General features: G+C 35.2%; 1 protein-coding gene across 5 annotated transcripts in view; it reads right to left on the reverse strand.

Moving 5' to 3' along the window:
* Positions 1 to 8,838: 8,838 nt before the first annotated feature.
* LOC138704818 (tubulin polyglutamylase ttll-4-like) overlaps positions 8,839 to 25,860 on the reverse strand; it is a 126,068-nt gene continuing 109,046 nt past the window's right edge. For 2 of the 5 annotated variants that reach the window (XM_069833101.1, XM_069833100.1), the window contains exons 17-18: positions 19,161 to 19,252; positions 8,859 to 11,366 (exon numbers count right to left, since the gene is read on the reverse strand). In XM_069833101.1, coding sequence (XP_069689202.1) covers positions 11,105 to 11,366; positions 19,161 to 19,252 — 354 coding nt within the window. In that variant the 3' untranslated portion in view covers positions 8,859 to 11,104. Of the gene's footprint in view, positions 11,367 to 19,160; positions 19,253 to 25,860 lie in introns of those variants that run through there. The other 3 variants (XM_069833103.1, XM_069833102.1, XM_069833104.1) reach the window with 3 other exon arrangements.

Below are 25,860 nucleotides of genomic sequence, written 5' to 3' on the forward strand. Positions count from 1 at the left end.
TGGCGGTACACAGAATTTGATCAAGGGGGGTCATTATTAAAATTGTTTACAATTTAGATTATTGTTATTTTAAATGTTGTGTACTATTATTATTATTATTATTATTATTATTATTATTATTATTATTATTATTATTATTATTAGCGGCCGTAGCAGCTGGCTACGGACTGAAAGGTCCGGGGTTCGATACCAGGTGGTGACAGAATTTTTTCTCATTGCCAAACTTTCAGAACGGCCCCGAGGTTCACTCAGCCTCCTATAAAATTGAGTACCGGGTCTTTCCCGAGGGTAAAAGGCGGTCAGAGCGTGGTGCCGACCACACCACCTCATTCTTGTGCCGAGGTCATGGAAAGCATGGGGCTCTACCTCCATGCCCCCCAAGTGCCTTCATGGCATGTTACGGGGATACCTTTACCTTTACCTTTATTATTATTATTATTATTATTATTATTATTATTATTATTATTATTTTATCATCACCACCTCAGTTTTCATAGGGAGACGTGAAACTAGTTCCGAGAAGAAAGAACGTTCGCGACATCGTCACGCTGAGGCTGCGAAGAAAAATTTGCCAATGTGAAATTTTCTCTAACCTTACGAGAATCACTACGCGATTTTTTGATTATATATATATATATATTGTAAAATTGAGCTTTGCGGTCGCTTAGACATGAAAGAATCCGGAACGATAATATGAAGTTTAAATTACAAATAATATGAACTGTCAAATACACAAAACGTTAAACGAATGTTTCACAATGAATCAGAACTCTAACAAACGGATGAATACCGCTCTCAAAATGAATTTAAAATCAATAGTGCACAATATTTGACATCTGCGCCGAAGAACCGTCAAAACAAACTTTTCAATATATATATATATATATATATATATATATATATATATATATATATATATATATATATATATAGTGGTCCGAAACGCAAATCTAGCCGGACAAAAGTTATATCACTTTAAAGAAAGTTGTCTCAAATGAATATTCTCATATTCTACATTATTTTCCTTCATCGAATGCCGCATCAACTTAATTTATTCCTCATCACGCGCCCCTGTGTTTCGTAAACATAAACAGCTGAGAGTTGCATTTCCGCTGACAGGTAGGGATCTAAAACCACAAATACGTACGTAGGAAATATGCATTCATAGATAGTTGCTAATCACTAGGATCGGTAATATTGCCTCATCACAGACAAAGCGAAATAGTACCGGCACAGTCTCTTGTTCCTAGTAGGCCTACCCTCGACAACACAAGCTTCGTGACACACACACATATACACACACACACACGACGGCGACGACGTTCAACACAAAATCTGCATGCATCATTTTATTACAAGAACGGTACTAATTGGTAGGTCTCGCTATAATAAAGATAGCATTGTTACAATTCGAATGTACCGCAGCACCAAACACAGGGATTATATTGAAGGAGGAGTAGGAAGACTATGCCTTATGTCGATGTAGATTTTGTTACTCTGGCAGTGAAAAATTAGAGAAGCAAAAACGATTATAGATTTAAAAAATACTCAAATCTAATAAATATGACGTCATTTTTTCAAAAAGTTCAAGGGGGGGGGGTTCAAACGCGGTAAACCCCCTTTGCGTACTTCCCTGGGTTGAGATAATACGGCTAATACATTACTTTCTTAGATACAAAATAAAATTGAAGTTGGATCGAATCACTGCTAAGTCAAAGGTAAATTTAAATAATTTCCTTGTACGACTCATGCAGGATCCCAAAGACGAAGGCTGATCAATTGCTCATGTTCACTTGTTTTTTTAACTATGATATTGTCTGGAAAAATCACTTCCTCTTCGACAAAAATACGGGAACTGTTCTGTGGGTTTCCTGCCAATTTGTCTTATATTTACTACATAAAACTCTAACAGTTTTTTTCCATTACTGTCTTCTGATAAAAAGCTACTATATATTTATATAAACAATCAGTCTTTTTGTTTAAGTCACTTTCCGCAGTTTACAATTCAAGCAACTGTTTCCGATATAGAGTTCCCGGTAGCACTGAAATAAAGATTTAAAACGTTTAGGCACTTACTGGCAGCTAATTTTTATAGGAACTACACTACAACAGTTCCTCTATCGACTGGATGTAGGACCTAGTAGTACCTCGTAGTACTTTTTTTTTAAGTCTTGTGAAACATTACAATTGTCTGAAATATTTATCATACAATAAATAATTTAAAAACAAATACATAAAACTTTTTAGCACATTTTTACAGTATAATTACCTTTAGGAGAAGCTTCTACTTGAAATAAAAATACACGCAAGCTGCACACTCACAGACTTCACTGTAACACTAAACATGACTATTTTTTGGATCTGTCAGCGGAAATGCAACTCTCAGCTGTTTAAGTTTACCGGAAGCACCACTGGGGTGCGTGATGAATAAATTAAGTTGATACGGCGTTTGATGAAGGATTTTTATTTTTTTATTTAGGTTATTTTACGACGCTTTATCAACATCTTAGGTTATTTAGCGTCTGAATGAGATGGTGATAATGCCGGTGAAATGAGTCCGGGGTCCAACACCGAAAGTTACCCAGCATTTGCTCATATTGGGTTGAGGGAAAACCCCGAAAAAAACCTCAACCAGGTAACTTGCCCAGACCGGGAATCGAACCCGGGCCACCTGGTTTCGCGGCTAGACGCGCTAACCGTTACTCCACAGGTATGGACTTGATGGAGGAAAATAATGTAGAATATGAGAATATGCATTTGAGACAGCTTTCTTTAAAGTGATAAAATGACTTTTGTCCGGCTAGATTTGCGTTTTGGACCACTGTGCACCAATGTCACCTGTCGAACCATCGCCATCGTCAGTCAGTCACAACAGCCCCATTCAACTTTAAAACCACCTTCAGAAGACATAAAAACGAAAATCAGTTCGGGTAAACGAGTGCAATTCGAGGACCTTAAGTAAGGTATTGGCTTCGCGTTTGGGTAGCGAGGTTAGAATAAATAGGTTAGTATTTAGAAATTAGAGTGGACGATATCTCTAGGCCTAGAGGACGGGGGTATGGGGAGACTCTCCTTCGACAACGGGCACTCGTAGGGAGGCTTGGAAACACGGAAAGGATAAGACAAATGTTTGTCTTAATTAAGCAGTAGGCCTACTATTAGAAATACTGTAGTTACACTTTAAAACTTGAAGGTTGCTAAATGATAATGATTTGCATGGAAAATAAGTATTTATTCTCAATTTATGTTCGTTCCATGGCGTTAGAACATTATTTTTGTCACAATGAATGCGTCATTAATTTGATGATGATACGATGATGATTATTGAGGGGTAACGCTTGTCCCATTACAATTCTGACGAGAGATATTAATCGACCTGATAATAGACCATATTCGTAAGTATCGGGATGCTTTAACATGGCTCAAGACCGTTCCTTAAGCACATATGATGCGGACGTGAAACAAGACACATACAGAATGGAAGGGAACATGCTACATACCGTATCTTAGGTATAATTTCTACAAATATGACGAAAAAGAATGTATAACAATAGTTTTATCACCTTCGAATAGAATTCATTTTGTGTTAAAATTTTAATGGTGGCTAGGTATCCATGACAGCAGTATTATATACTCCACATTCAGACAAAAGTCCAGTTTATGCTAGTTAAACAAATAAGTTATCATTAAAGACGAGTGTCAGAACTTCATTATACAGAGACATTATTATGACGTGAGGCCCACTGCTATATAGCGTGGTTTCTGGCGAGCGCGTAACCATTTCTCCGGCACTTCTATGTACAGCACATAACAGTACTAACGATAAATGTTCAATAATTTGGACTTACCATGCTCAGTCGCTGCTGAAAATAGCCCCCCCCCCCCATTTGCCGCCACACACAACTGACATCTTCTGATAAACGAATGCACAACACTCTGAAGTTTCACATCATTGATAGCTTGGATTTCTTCTCGTATATAGTCTTTTAATTCATCTATAGAATGAGGATTTTTCCTATAAACCCTTCCTTTTAGTGTCCCCCATAAATAAAAATCACAGGGTGTTAGATCTGTTTGGGAACTTTATTCGAAATTTTCGTCTTGTTTTCGCACATGACCTTCTGCCTTTTATGTACGTATCGTACATATACACACGTTCACGCAATGAGAATTTGTTGGTATACATTACCTAAATACACAATAATCACTAAACTTTATACACCAACTTTGTACAGTACGTTCAAACCTCGGCCGAACCGTTCCGCAGCGGCCTTGGACTGGGTGAAGATTGGCGCGCCTGCCGCCAGAGTTAAGGCTGGTTCACAATAAACCGGGAATGAAAACAACGAGAACGAGAACGGAAATAATGTTAAAATAAGTGTACTTAAATGTGAGCGTTCACAATAGTTAATTGTGAATGCTCACATTTAACTACATTTATTTTAACAATATTTCCGTTCCCGTTCTCGTTTTCATTCCCGGTTTATTGTGAACCAGCCTTTACACGTAAATGACCGGCAAGTCACGGGTACGGAACACTGCATCACCACAACAGATGTTGAAAGTGATGACCTTCAACTCGAACACATTGCCTATATCCAGGGCTGGGCAGTATTTGAAATACATTTGTATTTTGTACTTTGTAATTTGTAAGGATTTTCGAAAGTATTTTGTATTTAAATACATAAAATTGATGTATTTTGTATTTCAAATACTCAAAATAATTTTTTACTCTTGTTCTTCAAGTTTTTGATTTGGATTTGAAGAATAAACTTTAATAGATAATGTTACGACAATAGTGCAATGCCTGTACTACTAGTAAGCAGAAATAATGTTTTCACTTACTAGTAGTACAAGTATTACACATGTTGTCGTAACGTTATCTATTAATCACTCTTTCTCCTCACTCCGCGGTCGTCTTCTCCGAGTCACTGACTATATTTCATTATGTATGTGTGTATTTAATGCTCTACCAGAGTGATTCAACATCATTTGGTTTCTGGCAGACCAGTACAAAGTCCCCATAGAGGATTTAAAATTTACAAGATTTTTACAAACATTTAAATGTTCCCAATTCATAATCGAATTTTCCTCATTACAAACGACACACTGAGGTGATGGTAAAATACCCAGTTTATATAAATATTCCGCCAGGCTTCATACTTCATTACTATACTAGATTACTATACTTCATTATAAGGAATAATAGAGAAGAAGAAATTTTCAATGCCGAGTTTCAGTGTGGTTTGCATTCAATCAAACGGAAAAACATTCATGCCTCACCATTTGAAGTGTTAGAAAATATTATAATGAAATGTATTGTAAATAATAATTGTAGGCCTAATTAAATAATTATAAAGTTTAGTACATTGAGGGCTTAGAGTCAGACGCCAACTCCAAAAATCGACTTTTTTGTTAAAGGTAGTTTTAAAAACATAAATGTCATACCTTTCTACCACCAAATTGCTATTCTCTTATTTTCAATAGTTTAAAGTTTTTTGGAGTTAATGTTCTGGCATTTTAAAAATTATGAAGAGTCAAACAGCGTTAACTAGACTTAACATTCTCTGCCTCCAACTTATTAGTGGCGTACAAAGCTACAACTGGAGATAATGTTCTCTGTCTCTAACGTCTCTCTTAATATGAAATGAAACATATATCATGCATTTATTATTCATTTACAGGACAAAAAGTCTTGATTTCCTATCACAGTCCATTATTAGACAAACTGATTGTGCAGGAGTTTCCTTAAACTGGGTTCCTTAAAAGCAGAAGTTAATTACATTATTCTTATGGTAATTTGGCTGAGACTTAACAGATTATTCCTTAAAAACGAGAAGGTTAAAATGAGGTTTTACTGTATCTCTATTTTTATTTATTTTTTTCAAGATGGAATAAGACTTTTTCTTCATCTTTCCTATCACCCTCAGATTCAGTCTCTGAAAAATCGAACTCGCCATTTTCATCCATATGCTTGTGAAAGAATGACTTATTCTGTAACACTTGTGACAAAGACATAGAGGAATGATTCAGAGAAAAAATAATTTAATACTCCGCACATGTGCATGCAAAATACAAAATTATACCACCAATAATGAACACCACCACTTTCTGAAATATGATTAAGGGTATTCTGTTTCACAATGCATTACTTGAGGAAAAGTAATTTAATACATGACTGATGAGGTCATGATATGAGATCCACTAACCTACTATGTACCTCTGGTTGAAGTTCTGGCTGATATGTACATCTATTATCAGGCAGTACATCTCACTTGACGACGTGTCAGAGGAAGAACAATTGTTTGTATATATCTGAAATCTGATTAGTGTAATATGTGTCTAGTAAGTGATGTATGCAATGGAGGGGGGGAAAAGGAACTGGCTACCCCACCCTATTATCTCCTGGCCTATTATCTCATGACGTCATGAGTGATGCCTCATTGGTGTCACTTGTGGAGTCCATACCTGTCTTCGGACAGTTGACTAAACAACAACCTACTATGTAATTTGTTCTTCACATTACAAGGAAAACCTGAAAATATTGCCTGAGATGAACATTTTGAGCACATGGCACTCTATCAGGTTATGAAAAATTGCTCGTGACTCATTATTCTATAAACATGTCAAATACCGAGATATGAGAAATCCAACTTTTCTCAAAATTTGTCTCTATCGAGTTTTGAAAAAATGCTCCTCAATTGACTTGTAGCTACCAAACATAACAAAATCTGTCCAGTAAATGAGGATAAATCACTATACAGAGATGGACAGACAGATAGCTTTAAAATCACTTTTTTTCTGTATCAAACATACTGAAAACGTGTATTTTCACGAAAATATCGAAATCGATATTCTGCAACATCATTATAGCCTATATAAGGTGAGTTTTAAATCAACCGACGAACTTCAGGGGGTGATTCCTCACTGAAAATGGAACACAAAAGTTCATATCACCTTGTGTCCGGAAATGCATAGTTTCCACGGTAGATGGCACTGGCTACATTCTCTCATAACTTGCAATGTGCGTTTTGTGTGTTGCAGATAGTGTGATTTAAGTAACGTAGAAGCACAATGGTCCAGTATTCATTCCAGGAACAAGCCGAGATGGTGTTCATGTATGGCCAAGCAGGTGGAAACGGTCGAGAGGCAGCACAGATGTACCGAGCCACGTACCCTGACAGACAGCACCACCCACATTTGCAGCCATTTTTCGGCATTTACGGCCACTCTGCACGTTCGTCTGTCTCAAAGGACCCATGCTAACATAAACACATGTTATTTTCTACTGTCAGGCGTTTGACAATGAAGTCATTTGACCTCTTGCACTCCAATATTTTTCAAAGATATTGTCATGGTCAACCACTGAAGCACAGATTTTGAGGTGTTCCCAATCCATTTCTTGGTTTGAGTTGCACAATGGGCAGTTAGGGGACTGATATATTCCAATTCTATGCAGGTGTTTGGCCAAATATATATATAGTGTTTCACGAGGAAAGATAAAAAATTTAGTATACGATATCTTAGGCCATTTTGAGTGAAAAAGTTCATATGAACATAGGTCCGTTTTCGAACGATGGCGGAGCTAGATGCATTTTTTTGTTAAAACGTCTCGCCCCAATGTGAATCAGACATTACCATATGCTGCTGTCGTGAGATGTGAGACAAGGTCACGGGTCGCAATGAATGATATAACATTGGAATCTGCATTGTGAGCGACGTGGATAAGTTCATTCACCTCACAAACCAGGTCATTGGGCATTACAAATGTCCAATCGCCTGCCCTTATTGATGTAATGACACAGAACCCGCACATAGTATCACTTATCAGTTCACAGCAGTTCACTCAGCTATTTACAGTACAGTAGTTATACAGGTACAGTTATGGGAAGTGTTAAGTTGTCTTTTTCAAGATGCCTTATAAATTTTTGACTGCAGAATACGCGATATTGTGTATGTTTATGGTTTGTGCGATGGAAGTTCCTTGTGTGCCGTTGCTGAATATGAATGATGCTTTCCGAACAGAAGGGTACCATATCAAAGAGTATTTACTGTCTATGGGATTGGATGAAAGACTTCTTATACCAAAGGAAGGTGGAAATAAGAGAAGCGCTAATTGACCGCTGCATGCCACATAAAGAATAGCCACGTGCAACTCTCCCGAGCGATGAGCGTGATTCACGCCCAAGCGCAATAGTGCATTGAAGCAGAAGGAGGTACCTTTGAAAATGTGCGAAAACATCGATCCCGACATCTAGAATACTAGGTATGTATGCATACGTGAATATAAACTTTAAATTTGTCCATTATCTGTCTCTAAATGCGAGTTAGTACAATGAAATCCCAGAAGTTTTTGTGAAATCAAAGAGCCATATCTCCGTAACTGGTCGAAAACGGACCCATATTCATATGAACTTTTTGACTCAGAATGACTTCAGTATTCACATCCCAAATTTTTTACCTTTCCTCATGAATCACCCTGTGTGTATGTGTGTGTATATATATATATATATATATATATATATATATATGAACACCTTGAACAACAGAAGGCCACTGGGAAGATCTCGAAGTAGATGGAAAGATGAAATTCAGAAGGAATGCATGGAAATGGGAATTACCAACTGGGAGGAACTAGCAAATACAGAACAGAGTGGAAGCGTTTTGTGAAATCGACATGGAGTCGACATGCTCCATAATGTTCTTTGATAGATTGATTGACATATTTTCTCTAATGAGGAAGTAAACCTAGACCGAGAAAATTAAATCTTTCCTAGAAGAGAGAGAGAGAGAGAGAGAGAGAGAGAGAGAGAGAGAGAGCAACATTTATAAAAACAGTGCCAACACCATAATTATATTACAATTTACCAGTTTATTGCTTTGCCTTTTGCTTAGGAACAAAATTATTATAATTATAATTAAGATGATAATATTAATTAAACGCTTGATGGATTAATTCAAGTTTTTCACAGTATAAAACTAATATACAATACAAATAGTAGCTCTCAAAATAACAAATACAGTAATGAATGTTTTACATTAACATAACTATATGGCCAATACAAATTAATTTGCACATACAAATGTAGATAAGAAAAATGACAAAATATCATTATGTAAATTAGTAAATTACACGAACGAATATTACTGTTTATAAATGGCCATTGATATAAATAAAAAAATGCGAAAATAGTGCAAATGAGGGCAATTCATTTGTTCCTAACAATAAACCACGAGTTCTCTTTACACTTGTATATGTAGTTCTAATCTTTTTTTATTTCTAGAAGAAATTTAAGACATTACAAAATACTTTTCATCTACAGCCACTGCCTAGTAAAACTAATAACATTCTATATATTTGGCAACTTGTGAACAAATTATGTGTATAAAAAATTCACAGTTATGTCCTAACCTTTCTCTGGGTTTCCCTAACATCAAGAACCATATCCACAATTTGATAAACCCAAATACAAATCAACCATTTCTACACTACGGTCATACATACAGGAAGTCAAAATCGCCAAAGCATCCAAATTTTTCTCAAAACTGATCATCTTAATTGGTGTTCATTTAAAATATATTTGTAATAAATACATAAATACTGGACAAAATAAAATATCCACTTCCATCTGAAAAATAAACGTTTTCTTGAGGAAGTAAAATATTAAACAATCTAAGTCACAAAATTGCTCAAAACGATCCCACAGAACATGTATGGGACAATCTTGGAACTTTGATAAATTGGACATAACATCTTTATTGTCAATCTAAATTTGAACACAAGAATTCTGAACCTCACGTATAAAATAGGCAACAAAAGCAATTTCAATCCAGAACCAATGACTGATTCAAACAACTCCAACTCAACACATGCAACAATGACTTAGGTAACTCAATACTATTTACCACTCGAAAGAAGAAATTTTGTACAGCTTTCCTTTTAGCAAGCATTTAAATCGATGGTGACCAAACTTATAAGAAAATATTAGATGAAAATACTGTACGCTTTCTGGTGATTTAGTATATTTATCACCAGAATTGATTTCCCACCTCAAGAAACAAATAAACAAACCGTTTATCCTTAAGGATGTTCGCTCACTTTCCTCCCAGATAAGTTTTGTATGTGTAAAGATTGTTCAATTTGCAACCTACAAGGCAATGAAATATCTCTGGACTATGAATATGAAGCTAGATTCTAGTGCACAGTTCCATGAATTGTAATGTAACTCTATAACCAAGTTTCGCAAGTAAAATGTGGTGATCCATTTCATTTGATTTTAATGACGAAATGTTTCAAGTATAATTCTGTCAAACATTGCTCGTATTAACCGTACACTTAAAAATAAAGTTCTCCTTTTTTATACTTGGTTACGAACTAAGAAAAACAGTAACATTCTGCAAATGGTTAGATTAAGATTTTGTGTCTAATTGTGGTAGCACTGCAATACGGTAAAAATGTTGATCAGACAGCAATTTATGCCACACTTTTCCATCAGAGTTATGTCAACAGTTCCATTATCTTCGATAATGTAAACTAATTGTTAAGAATGTAAATAATAGGCCTATAAAGTCTTTTCTAACTAATAAAATAATAAAATTTAAGGAATTAGGCCACCTCCATAAATTACACCTTTTATTACAGTACATCATATCGACTGGAAGGCATAAGATATATTTATATTGTACACAACAATCTTACACGTCAGACTCATTGTATTGTTACAACAATTAATAAACATAGAACACGTTCTCTTGCAGAACAATATGTACAGCAAATAAAGCAATGAATCCATTAGCAAGAGATTTTTAGGCTATTTTACTTGGACCACAAATAATAGAAATTTCTCTCTTTCTTAAGGTTTTCACATAAATGGAGGAAAAATTTATTTAGAGCACCTAAAACACATTATTAAAAAAATAGTTTGGGAATGTTACATAAATTTATGACAAACGTTTCTGTTAAAGACTATGCCAAATACATTCAAATTTCTCAATTCACTCTGTACTTTCGAATGCTGGTGCATGCATCTGTGTGGATGGCATCGGTTTGCACAATGTCAGTACTATATACCATTCACATATTTCCTGAGGTTCTGAGTGCCTTTCAGTACGTGGTTAACACGTGTGTTGGTGTTGGTGTTGCAGCTGCTACATCTTCGTCATCAAGTTCTAAATGTGATGGTGTCTCAACTCCATTAATGTTGCTTGATGGAGCACTACTTGATGTTTTTGGCGGTGTAGACGGTTTTGTTTTCCTTGTAAGGTATGCAGACCGTGGGAAGGGCTTCAATACAACACCATACTTCCCACTTCGAGGACGAGCAGCTCTGTAGAGAGCTACTGATGACAAATTCTGAACTTTCCTGCTAAAAAACAATACAAATGAGATTCTCATTCATTCCTTTTGCCACAATAAAATCTTTCAGTGCTTCAAAACTTTCTAATTTTAATGTGATATTATCATCAAACATTTATGACTAAAATGAACTCATATTCAAATAGAAATTACAGTGGAATGAGTTATGATTGATCCAGTATATTAGTTCACGCAAGGTTGGGCATTTTCAGCGAATTATTTTTAAAGTGTGTTAAAACGTTATGGAGAAAAATATATATTTTTACAACCTAATAGCATATTTATACTTTGATTTTGTTTATTTATACAATGTAAGTTATTTTTTAATAAACCACATCCTTCAGGGGACCTTATCCACTTGCAGTACACTGCTGAAGTTGCTTCTAGAAACTTGTTATGATACAACTCCTAACCATGTGTTCAATTTCATGCTAAAACTTATTCTTCAGCTTTTTAATACTCCTGTAACAAATACTCCATAACAAAAAATATGGAGCTGTCAAATCGGGTGAAAGCGAAAGACATGGAATATCACCAGATTGGGCGATGATGCACCTGGGCAAGAACCTCTGCAAGTCTGCAAAAGTATTTGAAGCAGAGAGTGTTCTCTCATAGATTATATGATATTCAAGAGCTGAAAAATAAGATTCAGCACAAAATTGAATACATTGATCAGGAGTTACAGATCTATGTTCATGTCATGACAAAGTTTCCATAAGCGACATCAGCAGTGCATTATTGCAAGTTAAGAAGGTCACTTGAAGGATGTGATTTAAAAAGAAAATAACTTCAATTGTGTAAATAAACAAAATCAAAAGTATCAAACTATTAAGCTGTTTAAATACATATTTCATTCACTCCATTAAGTTTAATCACACATTAAAAATAGTTCACTGAAATTGTCCCACCCTGTTTTCCTAATGCTCAAAAAGAGAAAATATTTTGGTGTAAATTTTCATGTAGTTTCCTAACTCAACTGTAAAGGGAATATATACAGATACACTTTTATTTAAAATTACATTATTACCATTTAAGGGATTAGGTATAGCTTACAGCAGTAAAATTTTTGGAAATATTCAACATTTTTTCCCTCCATTACTGCATCTTGTACAATAACAAAACTTGGTATGTGTAAAACACTGTCCTTCTGCTATATGAAAAAAATATTTTTACGATTTAAATTTTTTTTCTCAAAATTCAAAATGATAGCAATTTACTGTGCAGTGATGAAGCATTTCCCTCATAACTCATAAACTTGTTAACTTTTATTTTATTGCTGAAACTCCTGTTTACAATATCATGCTCTTTCAACTACATTTCTTAATACTGTAAATGATATTTTTTATTTTGTGTTAGAAGAAAATATGGAGAAACTGCACCTAGTGTCCCGCAAGAAATTTTTCTAAGTCGAATTATATGATACTGCACATGCGTAACACACAGATAAGTAAAGAAGCTACCATCCCATAGATAAAGCTAGTGACTAACAGTGTCATGTACTTACACCATTTTAACACGTACATTTCGCAGTAGTTAAACATATCAAATGGCGGCAGTTATGATGCAAACGTTTACTGTACTGTTTCATCTATGGAATCTTTGACGATGCAGTCTGAACAGAGTTTGAGAAGGGAACAAGGGCAGTATTTCCTGAGTTGAAACATACTCTTTGAAATAAGACAGCAGTCTTTTATACTCTTCGCGCGTCTTGTACTCTCTGTTCGACCTGAAGTCGGTAAGATTGGCATAAGTAGCAACTTTCGTCACAGTGGAGGCAAATGACTTAAGATTGGTAGTGCAAAATGCGCAAGAAGTATGTTCTTCAGATGTTAGAGCATAGTGGGACAAATACTGCAATTGAGCCAAAAATACTTATATTTGACCATTTTTAAAAATGAATTTATTTTTTATCAGACAATCTATCATAGGTAGAGAAGTGATCTTACATCATATTGTAGATATGACATGCATAAATACACACAAAAAATTTCATCACAGAATGTTGGATAGTTTTTGAGCTATGTGGGAAAAACTTCATCACTGCACAGTGAACTGAATTTTGAAAAAAAAAAAAAAAATGTAAATAATTATTTGAAATCGTAAAAATATTTTTTTCATATAGCAGAAGGACAGTGTTTTACACATACTAATTTTCATTATTGTACAAGATACAGTAATGGAGGAAAAAATGTTGAATATTTCCAAAATTTTACTGCTGTAAGCTGTACCTAACCCCTTAATATCATGATTTTTCAGTGTTAAACTTGCCACTATTTCGGTGGGTATTTCGTGAAATAAATTATCAATTCGATAGGTATTTCATGAAATAAGTTGTCAAAAATTACAAATTATGTTCTTGAAATACTATATATAGTTTATTGTTTTCACATGTTAAATACTAGGTTACGATATCTTGTTGACTAGTTTCAGTCTGTTGTGAGCTATCTTCACAGGCTGAAACTAGCCAACAAGGTACTGTAACTTAGTATTTAACACGTGAAAGCAATAAACTATATATTCTGAAGTGATATAGTGTTAAAAGTTGTGTAATCAAGATGTATAATTATGTTTTATTTAACGACACTTGCAATTCCCAAAGTTATATCAGCATTGCCAGTGTACCGGAATTCTGTCCTGCAAAAGTTGTTTTACATGTCAGTAAATCAATTGACATGAGTCTGTAGCATTTAAGCACACCTTCGTTTTTTAATGAATGTGTGTTAAATACAGTCTCAACCCAACAAATACTCTCTATTGGCCATAATGAACCTTTACCAGAATCCAACGAACCATTAATATTAATTATTTGGAAAGTAATATTCATACTGAGTTAATACTCCAATTCAAAAATAATTGTATTTTCCAAGATTTTCATTAATCTCCGTCAAGAGTACAAATCAATTTCCAATAATCTCCACTGACACCAATATTAAAAAACACAAATGATAAAATTGATCTCAATATATACCTGCCCCTGCCAATGGGTATGAAGGGAGAAGATTTGTTTTAGTCTGAGATAAGCCTCCGTGTCTATAGATTTGTATAATATTAGCCCATCATGTAACCCACAGCATACCTCTTGCTTAAATCTTCTACTAATGAATCTAAAAGTTTGTTTCGCCAAATTCAAATCCTCTGTCTTTGACATTTGACTGCATCCTTGGTGTAACGGCTAGCTTGCCCAATTATGAACCAAGAGGTCCCAGATTTGATTCCCAGCTATACCCAAGATATTTTGCAAGGGAATAGGATCTGGAATGGAATTCATTCAGCCTCATGATTGGAAAATTGGAGAACTACGATAGGCTTATTATGGTTAAAGAAAACCAGATTCCTACCAACTGACTTTCAAATGGTGTCCTCCTGTACTTGGAAGTAGAACATTGTGGAAATCTCTCTTAGTCACCTATCATTCTATCACTGGGTGTAATAGTCCACCTTTCTAGTGGTCTCCACTTCAAAGAAATTCAACTCTCTCAGATTAGCAGAATTCCAGAATGATCTTAATTGATACCGTAAAGAGGGGTGACTCTGAATGCCGAGGTGACTTTGAACAGTAATTTAGCGCCTTTCTAAATTAAATGCTGTACCCAATTGCGATAAAACTGTTTAAGCTGTCAATAATCTAGTTCAGTTCTTTCGCAATAGGGCACAGCATTTAATTTAGAAAGGCGCTAAATTACTGTTCAAAGTCACCTCGGCGTTCAAGGTCACCCCACTTTACGGTAACTAAAGAAATGAAAATTAATATGTATTAATGTAAGAAGAAAGGTTAGTGCATTTACGCCATTAACTGAATTAAATTAATCAATCTTACAAAAATAATACGAAAATTTAGACTTGTTCTATTCATGATACCTGGCACTCATGGCCACATACATCAATGCTGGTTAGTGTAACTATCAGTTAAAATTGCAACCTAACCCCTGGTTACGCATTTTTACAGTGCATCAACCTCAAGACTTACACAGAAGGTTGACCATGGTAATCTCTAACCAGCCATATTTTGTATTGTATTGCATTTATTTACATTCCATGGTATTCGTCCATGTTTCACAGCTAGAATGTAAGAGCATGTCAAAAAATCTTAATATTACTACAAAGTCTTAATTCATAGTCACAGTCTAGTTGAAATATATACAGATGGGTTTTACAACACACTGAAGGGTTTTACAATATACCAGTACAATTTTAAGGGTTAGTATTGATACTTAACACAAGACAGAAATATTCATGCAGCATTGTTGGATGTCATAAATTCATCTACAGAATAGAAGGCGTGAGAAATTAGGTACTTCTTTAATTTGCACTAAATAATCTCTTTGGTCCTAAATAATCTTATTTATACTATGAATTATTGAATTAGTTGCAAAGTTTTCACCATTACATAAGAGGAAATTTGTTAATGAAAAAATATACTGGAAGCAAGTAAAGAGATAGGTTTGGAAATAAATTCCAAAAAGACAAAGTATATGATTATGTCTCGTGACGAGAATATTGTACGAAATGGAAATATAAAAACTGGAAATTTATCTTTTGAAGAGGTGGAGAAGTTCAAATATCTTGGAGCAACTGTAACAAATATAAATGATACTCGGGAAGAAATTAAACACAGAATAAATATGGGAAATGCCTGTTATTATTCGGTTCAGAAGCTTTTATCATCCAGTCTGCTGTCAAAAAATCTGAAAGTTAGAATTTATAAAACAGTTATATTACCGGTTGTTCTTTATGGTTGTGAAACTTGGACTCTCACTTTGAGAGAGGAACATAGGTTAAGGAAAAAGGTGCTTAGGAAAATATTTGGGGCTGAGAGGGATAAAGTTACAGGAGAATGGAGAAAGTTATACAACACAGAACTGCATGCATTATATTCTTCACCTGACATAATTAGGAACATTAAATCCAGACGTTTGAGATGGGCAGGGCATGTAGCATGTATGAACAAATCCAGAAATGCATATAGAGTGTTAGTTGGGAAGCTGGAGGGGAAAAAGACCTTTAGGGAGGCCAAGACATAGATGGGAAGATAATATTAAAATGGATTTGAGGTGGGATATGATGATAGAGAATGGATTAATCTTGCTCAGGATAGGGACCAATGGCGGGCTTATGTAAGGGCAGCAATGAACCTCCGGGTTCCTTAAAAACCAGTAAGTTAGTTAGTTAGTTAGTTATTCTAATTACTTTTTTTGTAGTAGGAATATACTGTTACTATCTGTAGAATTTCCTCAGAATATTATTCCAAAACGCGAAATATAGCTCAATTCAACGATTATGGCCCTTGTCCTTGCTTGTTTGGCTAGTGAGCAAGCTGTGTGTTGCGTCATAAGAAAGAACTTTAACCACAAATGTACATAGGAGGGGAAGAAGGAAGAGAAAGAATGAAAATAATATCTGCTCGTAGCTGAGGAACACTCCATGTCAAGAAAATATAAATCATACATTGTTTAGTCAACAGACTAGTGGTTAGTAATGGAATGTGTCGAAGAATATTGTGTTTTTAAGACAGAGTGTACCGTGACATGATAAGAAGGAAGCATTAGGTGTTATGACTGTGCGGTCTGACCTATTTTTGTTGTATTTAAGAGAATTTTTTATTTATTGGTTCTATATTTATATTTTATAATTAATTTTTCTATTATTTGCTGGTAATTCGATTTTTTATTAATATAAGATATTATATATATATATATATATATATTAATTATTTAAATAAAATAACCCCAGCCCACAAGTAATGATGAGTAACTCACTCTTAGTCTATCTACTTTCTTTTTGCAAGCTGTGTATTTTTTTAAGGTATTGATATTTACATAGATCTAATAGCAAAACATGCTGAATTTAGTTTGGGGTAATTTCTTTAATATTATTTTTCCAATTTCATATATTATCAATTTGTAAGACAATTTGAGCAGTTAAAAGGCATCACCAATACAGTAACAAAAGAAAATGGCAGTCAGATTCACAGTTGATGATTTCGAAGACAAATTATTATATTTGAATCATTTGGATCAGGATGATGGGGAAGGTGAAATTGTATTAGTGAAAAATAAGAGAATTCTTACAAGGAATTAGGTGACAGAAATTTTCAGAAGAAATTTCGTGCATAGATCAACTGCAGTACGAATCATCCACAATGTAAGCAATGTAATAGCACTGCTTGGCTTGGCTCAAGGTGTACGAGTATCTTTTTTCCTACCATTGCAGGCTGAACAAAGGATGGATTATAGGATATTGCACAGTTTGCAATAGATTGCACATATATTCGTATTAATCTCCTGGTGGTCTAAGGTTCATTCTTTTATTTTATGGATATTCCATCTTTATTTCTTGCTTCCTATTCCATATTTAGTGATACAAGGTGCAGCAATGAATCAGGCGATTTTGCAAGAGCGCTTATTTTGATTTGGCTTGAGTGGGGGGGGGGGGGGCGAATAATGCTACAGCATCTGATAGAACATTTTAAAGCATTTCAATTACAATGGAATTGTGGACTGGAGCACAATGTGCTTACGCAATGAAAGCATTTTATAAGAATGGTCACAGTTACGTAATTGCTCAGCATAAATTTCAGAGTGAGTTATTGGTCTACCACAAACCCACAAGAAATTCATGAGAAACCACTTCACAGTGTTTGAAAATAACAGTATGGTGCGCAATATCTTCTTTTGTAATTATTGGTCCATACTTCTTTGAAGATGAGAGGGAAAGGGCTATAACTGTGACAGGGCAATGCTATGTTCATATTTTGGAGAACTCCTTAGCTCCTGTATTTGCCCATCTTTCTATGAATGGGGACATGTTCTTCCAGCAAGATGGGGCTACGAGCCACACTACATGAATTTCAACGCTACGTTCATATGTTGGAGCACTTCTAAGCTCCTGCACTTGCCCATATTTCTGTGAACGAGAACACGTTCTTCTAGTAAGATGGGGCTAGCTACAAGCCACACCGCACGAATTTCCATGGCAGCTGTGAGGAATTCGTTTTTTAACCATGTGATCTCCAGACACGGAAATATAGGATGGCCAGCCAGATCACCCAATCTTTCAGTCTGTGACTTCTTTCTCTGGGGATATTTGAAATCTGAAGTTTTTAATGCTTCAGTACCACACACAATCCAGGAGTAGAAATACCGAATTTAGGAAGAAACTGAACGAATTCCAGTGGCTTACCGAGTGAGTACAGAGGAATGGTGATCATTTGACAGACATTATTTTTGTAAAATAGAACTTGTCATTGAGTTAAATTGGAAATAAACTAAATGCTAACATGTATACTTTGTGTTTTTCTGTGATAAAGGTAAATAATCTAATCACTCACTCTTGATAACATTTTTAAAATCATCCAATTCATTGCCACACCTTGTATTTCAGACTGACTTCGAAATATAATCATTTTCGCTTTTCATTTTGTAATATTTTAATCTAACAGCACTGAAAAACAAGGAAATGCAATCCAGAAACACAACAGCATCATTTTTAGACACTGTCTGTAATGTGAAGGTATGGATGTTTTCCTTTTATCATTTTGTGGAAACAGTGTACCATCACAGACTTTACCCTGGTTAAATTAAGTGCCAAGTAACCATGTGTAAGTAACCAATGATTATGAATAGTACATCAGAATTACAACTATGGTTACATTTTAACCATGATTTTGTAACCCATGGTTGCTATGTTTTTAATCTAGGTTGATGCACATTGCCATAAATTCACGAAGTACTAATATTACATATGAGTTAAAAAAAAAGTACAAAGAAGAATCAAATGGGGGGGGGGGGGAATATTCTGCAGTTACCTTTCATTGGGAGACTTTTCCTCGTCCTTCTCTTCAGCTGCTGGTTGAGGGCTTGGACTTCTCCGGTATGTATTCAATAGGCTGACAGAGGACTGAAAAAACAGAACAATCATTTTAAAAATCTCTTCTTTATTCTAGACAAATCGAAGTCCTGACATAGTATTACCACCACCAGAAATTTTATTTCTCGCTTCCATTCCCCTCTCCACCCCTCAACATTAAGTGTTAAATACAATTTTTGATAACATCATACAGAGTATGACAAAGATTCACACTACTTTCACAAAGTTTAAATGTGCATAAATTTGATTTCTGCATTATGATAATTAATTTAATATAAATACGTATATTTTATGATGTAATATCAATGTGGTTGTATATCAAAATAAATAATGATTACATATAACAATACATGATTACAGACTTCAGATTGTTCAATGGTAAGTGAAATTTGAAGAAAATTTAGATGTAGCTTATTTCTAGAAATTTATGCAAAACTGTTTCAATATGTCATTATATGTAACAACCCACAATCAATATTTAAACTATATACTGAGATACTACGAAACAAATGCCTTGGCTTATTTCTTAATGTGTAACTACCAACATTTGTATATCTTTCTGCAATGTATAAATTTAATGGAAAATATATTACATTTATGATAACTTTAATCCTATTTACTGCTCTACTTGAAGAGAACACGCAAATGCCATACACTCTTAAAAAGAAGTTATTTCTGAATATAAATATTTAAAGTATAATAAATGTTTTATGCATTCTATATAGCTGATTACACTCAATGTTGACATAGTCTTAATAAGCTGGAAATTCACTTAATAAATCTTTTTTTTAACTTATTTTAACCCAGGAAGTGATAATACTGGAAAAATTAAACCTCTCACATGAAATTTTCGTCTCGAATGTAAATTTTTTAATCTCTCAGAATACGCAATGGCTTTTCTAAGATTACAACTACTGTAGGGTAATAATCGTTGACAAAATGCATCCAGAAGTAAGTTATGAAAGTTTTAATCTCGCAAATGAAAGAGAAATTACTATTTATCTTAGATTACTGACTTTGTTAAAATAATAAACTGCAAATGCACTCCGCACTCACAGGATGACCACAAGATATGTTTCCAGGATTCACTCAATCACATTATACAATCTTTCCATGTATGATAGTTATAATAATGGCTTTTCCTCTCAAGTAAAGTAATTGATAGAGGTGTGCTTAAGCCAGATGTGGAGATAGGGAATTCTTAAGCCCATCAACAGATGGAAATAAATAGATACAATAGATTTCTGTTGTTTAACTTGTAAGAACGGAAAAACAATTTCATGAGGAGAAATAATAAAATGAGTAAATAAATGTTGCAATTCACATTACTGATACCTTCTCGCCATATATATCGAAAATAAACGTATAATTTTATGAAAATGTGTTCACAGTAAACAACAGAGAAGACATGGAACAGCTGGACCATTCAAAGGAGAGATGTACACAATCAATTCTACAGATGCCTTAAACTAGCTAGCTGTCTCGTTTGCACAAGCGCATAGAGCACATCTCTCCTACCACTGTTCGCCTACTGCTGTGCACTGCGGACTAAAACAGTACAGCTCGATTCAGCGTTAATGGCCCCTGTCCTTGGTTGTTTGGCTTGTGAGCGAGCTGTGTATTGCGTCATAAGAAAGAAATTTAATCACAAATGTGCATAGGAGGGGAAAAGGAAAGAGGAAGAATGAAAATAATATCTATACTCGAAGCTGAGGGACACTCATGTCAAGAAAATATAAATCATTATGACATTGTTTAGTTAAGAGATGTAGTGGTTAGTAACGGAACATGTGAAAGAATGTTGTATTTCAAGACGGAGTGTACCGCGACATGATAAGAAGGAAGTGTTAGGTGTTATGACTGTGTGGCCTGACCTATGTGACCCAGCCCATCAGTAGTGATGAGTAACTCACTCTTAGTCTATCTACTTACTTTTTGCAGGGGCCAAAATCCCTGAATCAAGTTGTACAATTAAGTTGTAATAACAGTTGAGAAGGCTGTATTCTGTGTAAAAACATTTTTATGTGTGGCTGTTATTTGTGATAGAAGTATTTCTTCTATTATGATAAGTAGTACATTATAAGGCAAAGTTCTCCTTAGTCAAACATTATAATCTACGATTTGGGCACATATAACTAGAATAATGATGGAACATTTAGGTCAGTCATATATTATACTAATGAATATACCTTTGCAATTAGAAAATAAATCATTAACACCAATAACATTAAACGAATTATTATGTATTACAACACTGCTCAATATATTATAGAAAGGATGCAACTTGAATACATTGCCAGGAAGTCAACTTTTCAGATAATATGACTATATATGGGTATCGGAGGCTAGGTGGGCCCCCTTCTTTAGCTATACTACCTCCCCTCTCTAGGCAGCTTCCTAGCTTGAGTTATCTGTACACTTGAATTGGTACTGAAAAGATCCAGATGGAACTAACCTGGTGGATAATAAGAACTGCAGTAATTCTGGTATGACTATAGTGGTGAGATGGTGGTAATGAATTAAATGCTATATGGTATGTTCCAAAACGTTAATTTTTATTCTTATGAGTTATAAACAGAAGATAATTTTAACAATTACTATTTTCGTTTGGAAACGTTCTTATTTCAGGCTTTTCAAAAAGTATATGATTACTTCAAATGAAACGTTTTGGAAATATACAATACAGATAGGGATAGGACCTCGATACTCACATGTCTAATATATCGGAATAAGTCCTCGATACTTTCAATTTCAAATAATATGCAATTCTAAATCTAGAATTTCAGCATGTAGTTATCATGTTAAGATCCTCTCTCCAAAAGGCAAAACTCATTGTACCTGGCACGCATAGTTCCCTCAATTAGTGACTAGAAAACAGAATAAACCTGTTCTCTGTTCAGTCAGTTATTCCTATTATCAGTCGGTTTAATTAGTGAATATTGAATAACAAAAACTGGTGGTGTGGAAAGAGTACCTACCGACCTTTCAGCTTAGGGTCTATAGCTGTCAACTTGTCAAAACAGCTTAAGTTATAAATAACTATATAAACAATACCGTAAATATAAAAGAAGAATAAACCGTAGATTCATAGAACTAGTTACAATACTTGTAATTTAAAATAAAAGCAGTGATACGAGAAGGGTGAAAACGATGGTGTGACATGAGATGTACTACCTAGCTATCTACAATAACAGTTCTTAGGCGACGAAGAAAAAAAGGATGCTATTCTTAAGTTTCCAAAATAATTAGAATTCACTACAAAAAAACATACCATATTATACTTTCCCTAACCCTTCCCTCTCAGCTTCGAGATTTCTTTTAGCAGGTTATGGTGTTACTGTCAATACTGTAGTGTGTAGTTCGTTTGTGTCTAACTATTCAACAGCATGCAGTACATTGTGTATCATCTGGAAAATTTACAAAGATGATTTTAACAAGTGAGTATTGAGTATCGAGCATCAGGTATCAATTTCAAAATTTTGGTATCAGTATCAGGTATCGAGTATCGAAAAAAACTGGTATCATCTAATTCCTAGATACAGATTAAAAAAAAAAAAAAAAAAAAACAAGAAAATGCTTAACACTGTTTCCATAAATTCGCCATTTTGTGCTACTTCTACCATAACGCTCCATATTAAGTACTTACCATGTGTACAGATTTTCAAAACAAAACAAATTACCCTGTAAACACTTAATACATCAAAATAATTCCAACAGTTCAGGAGAATATGTCTAGATATGCCTGTCGAAAAAAGTAAAGCACGTCAAACCACCTTGCTAATATCACTATTATCTTGAGTAATTCTTTTTTTTTTATTTTAGTAGGTTATTTTACGACGCTTTATCAACATCTAAGGTTAGTTAGCATCTGAATGAGATGGAGGTGATAATGGCGGTGAAATGGGTCCGGGATCCAACACCGAAAGTTACCCAGCATTTGCTCATATTGGATTGAGGGAAAACCCCGGAAAAAAACCTCAACCAGGTAACTTGCCCTGACCGGGAATCGAACCCGGGCCACCTGGTTTCACGGCCAGATGCACTGACCATTACTCCACAGGTGTGGACTTGAGTAATTCATTATGTTTTTTTTTTTATGATGCTTTATGAACCGCTATGGTTTCCTAGCGTCAGATTGAGATGAAGGTGATAATGCTAGCAAAACGAGTTCAGGGTCCAGCTCTGAAAGTTACTCAGTATTTGCTCTTAATAGGTTGAGGGAAAACCCCGGAAAAAAACTTCAACCAGGTAACTTGTTCCAACCAGAATTTGAATCCGAGCCCCCTCATTTCATGGTCAGGCATGCTAACCATTACTCTACATTAACTTTTCTCAAGATTTAAAACTTTTACCTGAAGAAATTCTCGATTTCAAACTTATGATACATTATTTGTATTTTGTATTTTAAGTTTATTTATATACATTTTAACATCTGTAGTCATATCGCATATGTAAGAGCTTTGAGTATATCAGTAGGCCATTTTTACTATTGTTGAGTTCCTGTTCCTATTGTGTGCTATAGATGGCTTGTGTCCATGTAACTGATATTAGGTTTTGATTAATATTTATGATATTGGTGATTGAAGTAGTGATGAATCATGTTTGTAAATTTCCAATCTGACATTTGCCTTTGTAACTGAGGGGAAACCATGAAAATACCCCAGGGATCTCCTGAACACGAGTCTCAAACATTACTGTCTGAGCCAACTGTTTTAGTGGTATACTTCCAATTCTTTATTCAACTTTATGACCATTTCATTATTTTCCAATCTCGGTAAAAAAAATATGTTTAGGTGAGGGGTTTGGACTTTTTCCATTGCTGGTTGTCACAATAAAAAAATTAAGACAACGTTTCGAAGGGTGGTTCTCCCTTCGTCTTCAGGTGGAAGGAAGGAAAGAAGAGAAAAAAACCTACTGTTGGGATTGTTACGCACAGCTATTCTGTATGACTGATCGTCGATTCCTGGCTTTGGTGGAGATTATAATTAAGAAAGACCCGAAGTCATTAGCAGTATGTTGGCACTAAAACCAAACGGAATAAAGAAGATGGGCATGAAGTGGCTAAAAAATTGATGAAAGACACACAAAAGGAGGGGATGGGGAACTGAAAAAATGAACAAGTGTTATGATACCGTGATAGAAAATAATAGAAAGATAAAAAGGAAAAAAATAGTAACAAAGGACAAGATAAAAAACTACTACTGCCACCTAGCGGTTGCAGACACTACTACTAGTTACTAAGCTGCAACACTAGGTTGCGTTGTCTAATCGTGGTGGAGATGACCCCAGGTGGTCTACGTGGTGTTTGTGACAGCATTCTTCCTCTTGTACTGAATATTTCTGATGTCTTGTTCAACTATGGGTAACCAAATATCCGGAAGAATTAGACTAGGTTGACTAATGGCAATGTCCGAAAAACTCATATGTGCGGTTTCCTTGTATTTCCTCTGAGTCAGAGAACGCTCAGTTTGTAGGATTGAAGTGTTTTCCCACTTCATTTTGTGTCCGGATTCAAAGCTGTGTTGTACTATTCTTGATTTGTCTATTAGGCATTGTTTGAAGTTGTACTTGTGCTCCTTAATTCTTGTGAACAGAGGTCTGCTCGTTTCGCCTATATACACGCGACCGCATTCGCACGGAATGTTATAAATGCAGTCTCTGGTATCCATGTAATTAGGTTTGGGTTTGTTATAGGACAGGATTCGGCTGAGCGTGCTCTCTGATTTGAAGACTGTTCTGATGTTATATTTCTTGGAGATTTTCTTGAGTTTTTCGGAGGTGCCTCTTACATATGGGATGACTATGGTACTCAAGGGGTCCGGGGGGGGGGGGGATCGCTCTTGTTTTCTTGGTTATGACTTATGGCCTTTTTTGATGAATTCTTGGGGATAACCATTCGTTACAAAAGTGTTAGTGAGTGATTGTACTTCATTTTGAAGGTCGGATTCTTTACTACAGATGTAGTTAGCCCTGTTGAGGAGGGTAGATGTAATGTCTCTCTTTACATGTGTGGGATGGTTGGACTGGAAATGAAGATACCTCCCCGTATGTGTGGATTTCCGGTAGACTGTGGTTGTCAGTTTGTCTTGGTCCCTCGTGACTAATACATCTAGAAATGGCAGACAATTGTCTTTTTCCAATTCCATCGTGAACTGGATAGAGGGGCGGAGTGAGTTGAGATGTATTAAGAAGCCATCTAATAATTGGGGATTATGAGGCCATATTATGAATGTATCATCTACATAAAGGAGCCACAGGGTAGGTTTATGGCTGGCAGTAGATAAGGCCAGTTCCTCGAAATATTCCATGTAGATGTTGCTGATGAGAGGGGAAAGGGGGGAACCCATCGCCATGCCTTCGTTCTGTTGGAAGAGCCTGTTGTTAAAAACAAAATAAGTCGTCTTGAGACAAATATCCAGTAGTTCCATTAATGACTCTATGGAGAGTTGAGTGGACGAAGAGATGTTATTATCAGCTTCTAATTTCCTTCTTACAATGGAAAGAGCTTCATCTATTGGGACATTTGTAAATAGGCTTACCACGCCAAAGCTCACAAGAGTGTCGTGCATATCTACAGAGGTGTTCCTTATGATGTCGACAAAATGTCTGGAATTCTTTACATAGGAGGACATCTTCCC

Source organism: Periplaneta americana, chromosome 8 (assembly GCF_040183065.1).
Source record: "Periplaneta americana isolate PAMFEO1 chromosome 8, P.americana_PAMFEO1_priV1, whole genome shotgun sequence".
NCBI lineage: Eukaryota > Metazoa > Arthropoda > Insecta > Blattodea > Blattidae > Periplaneta > Periplaneta americana.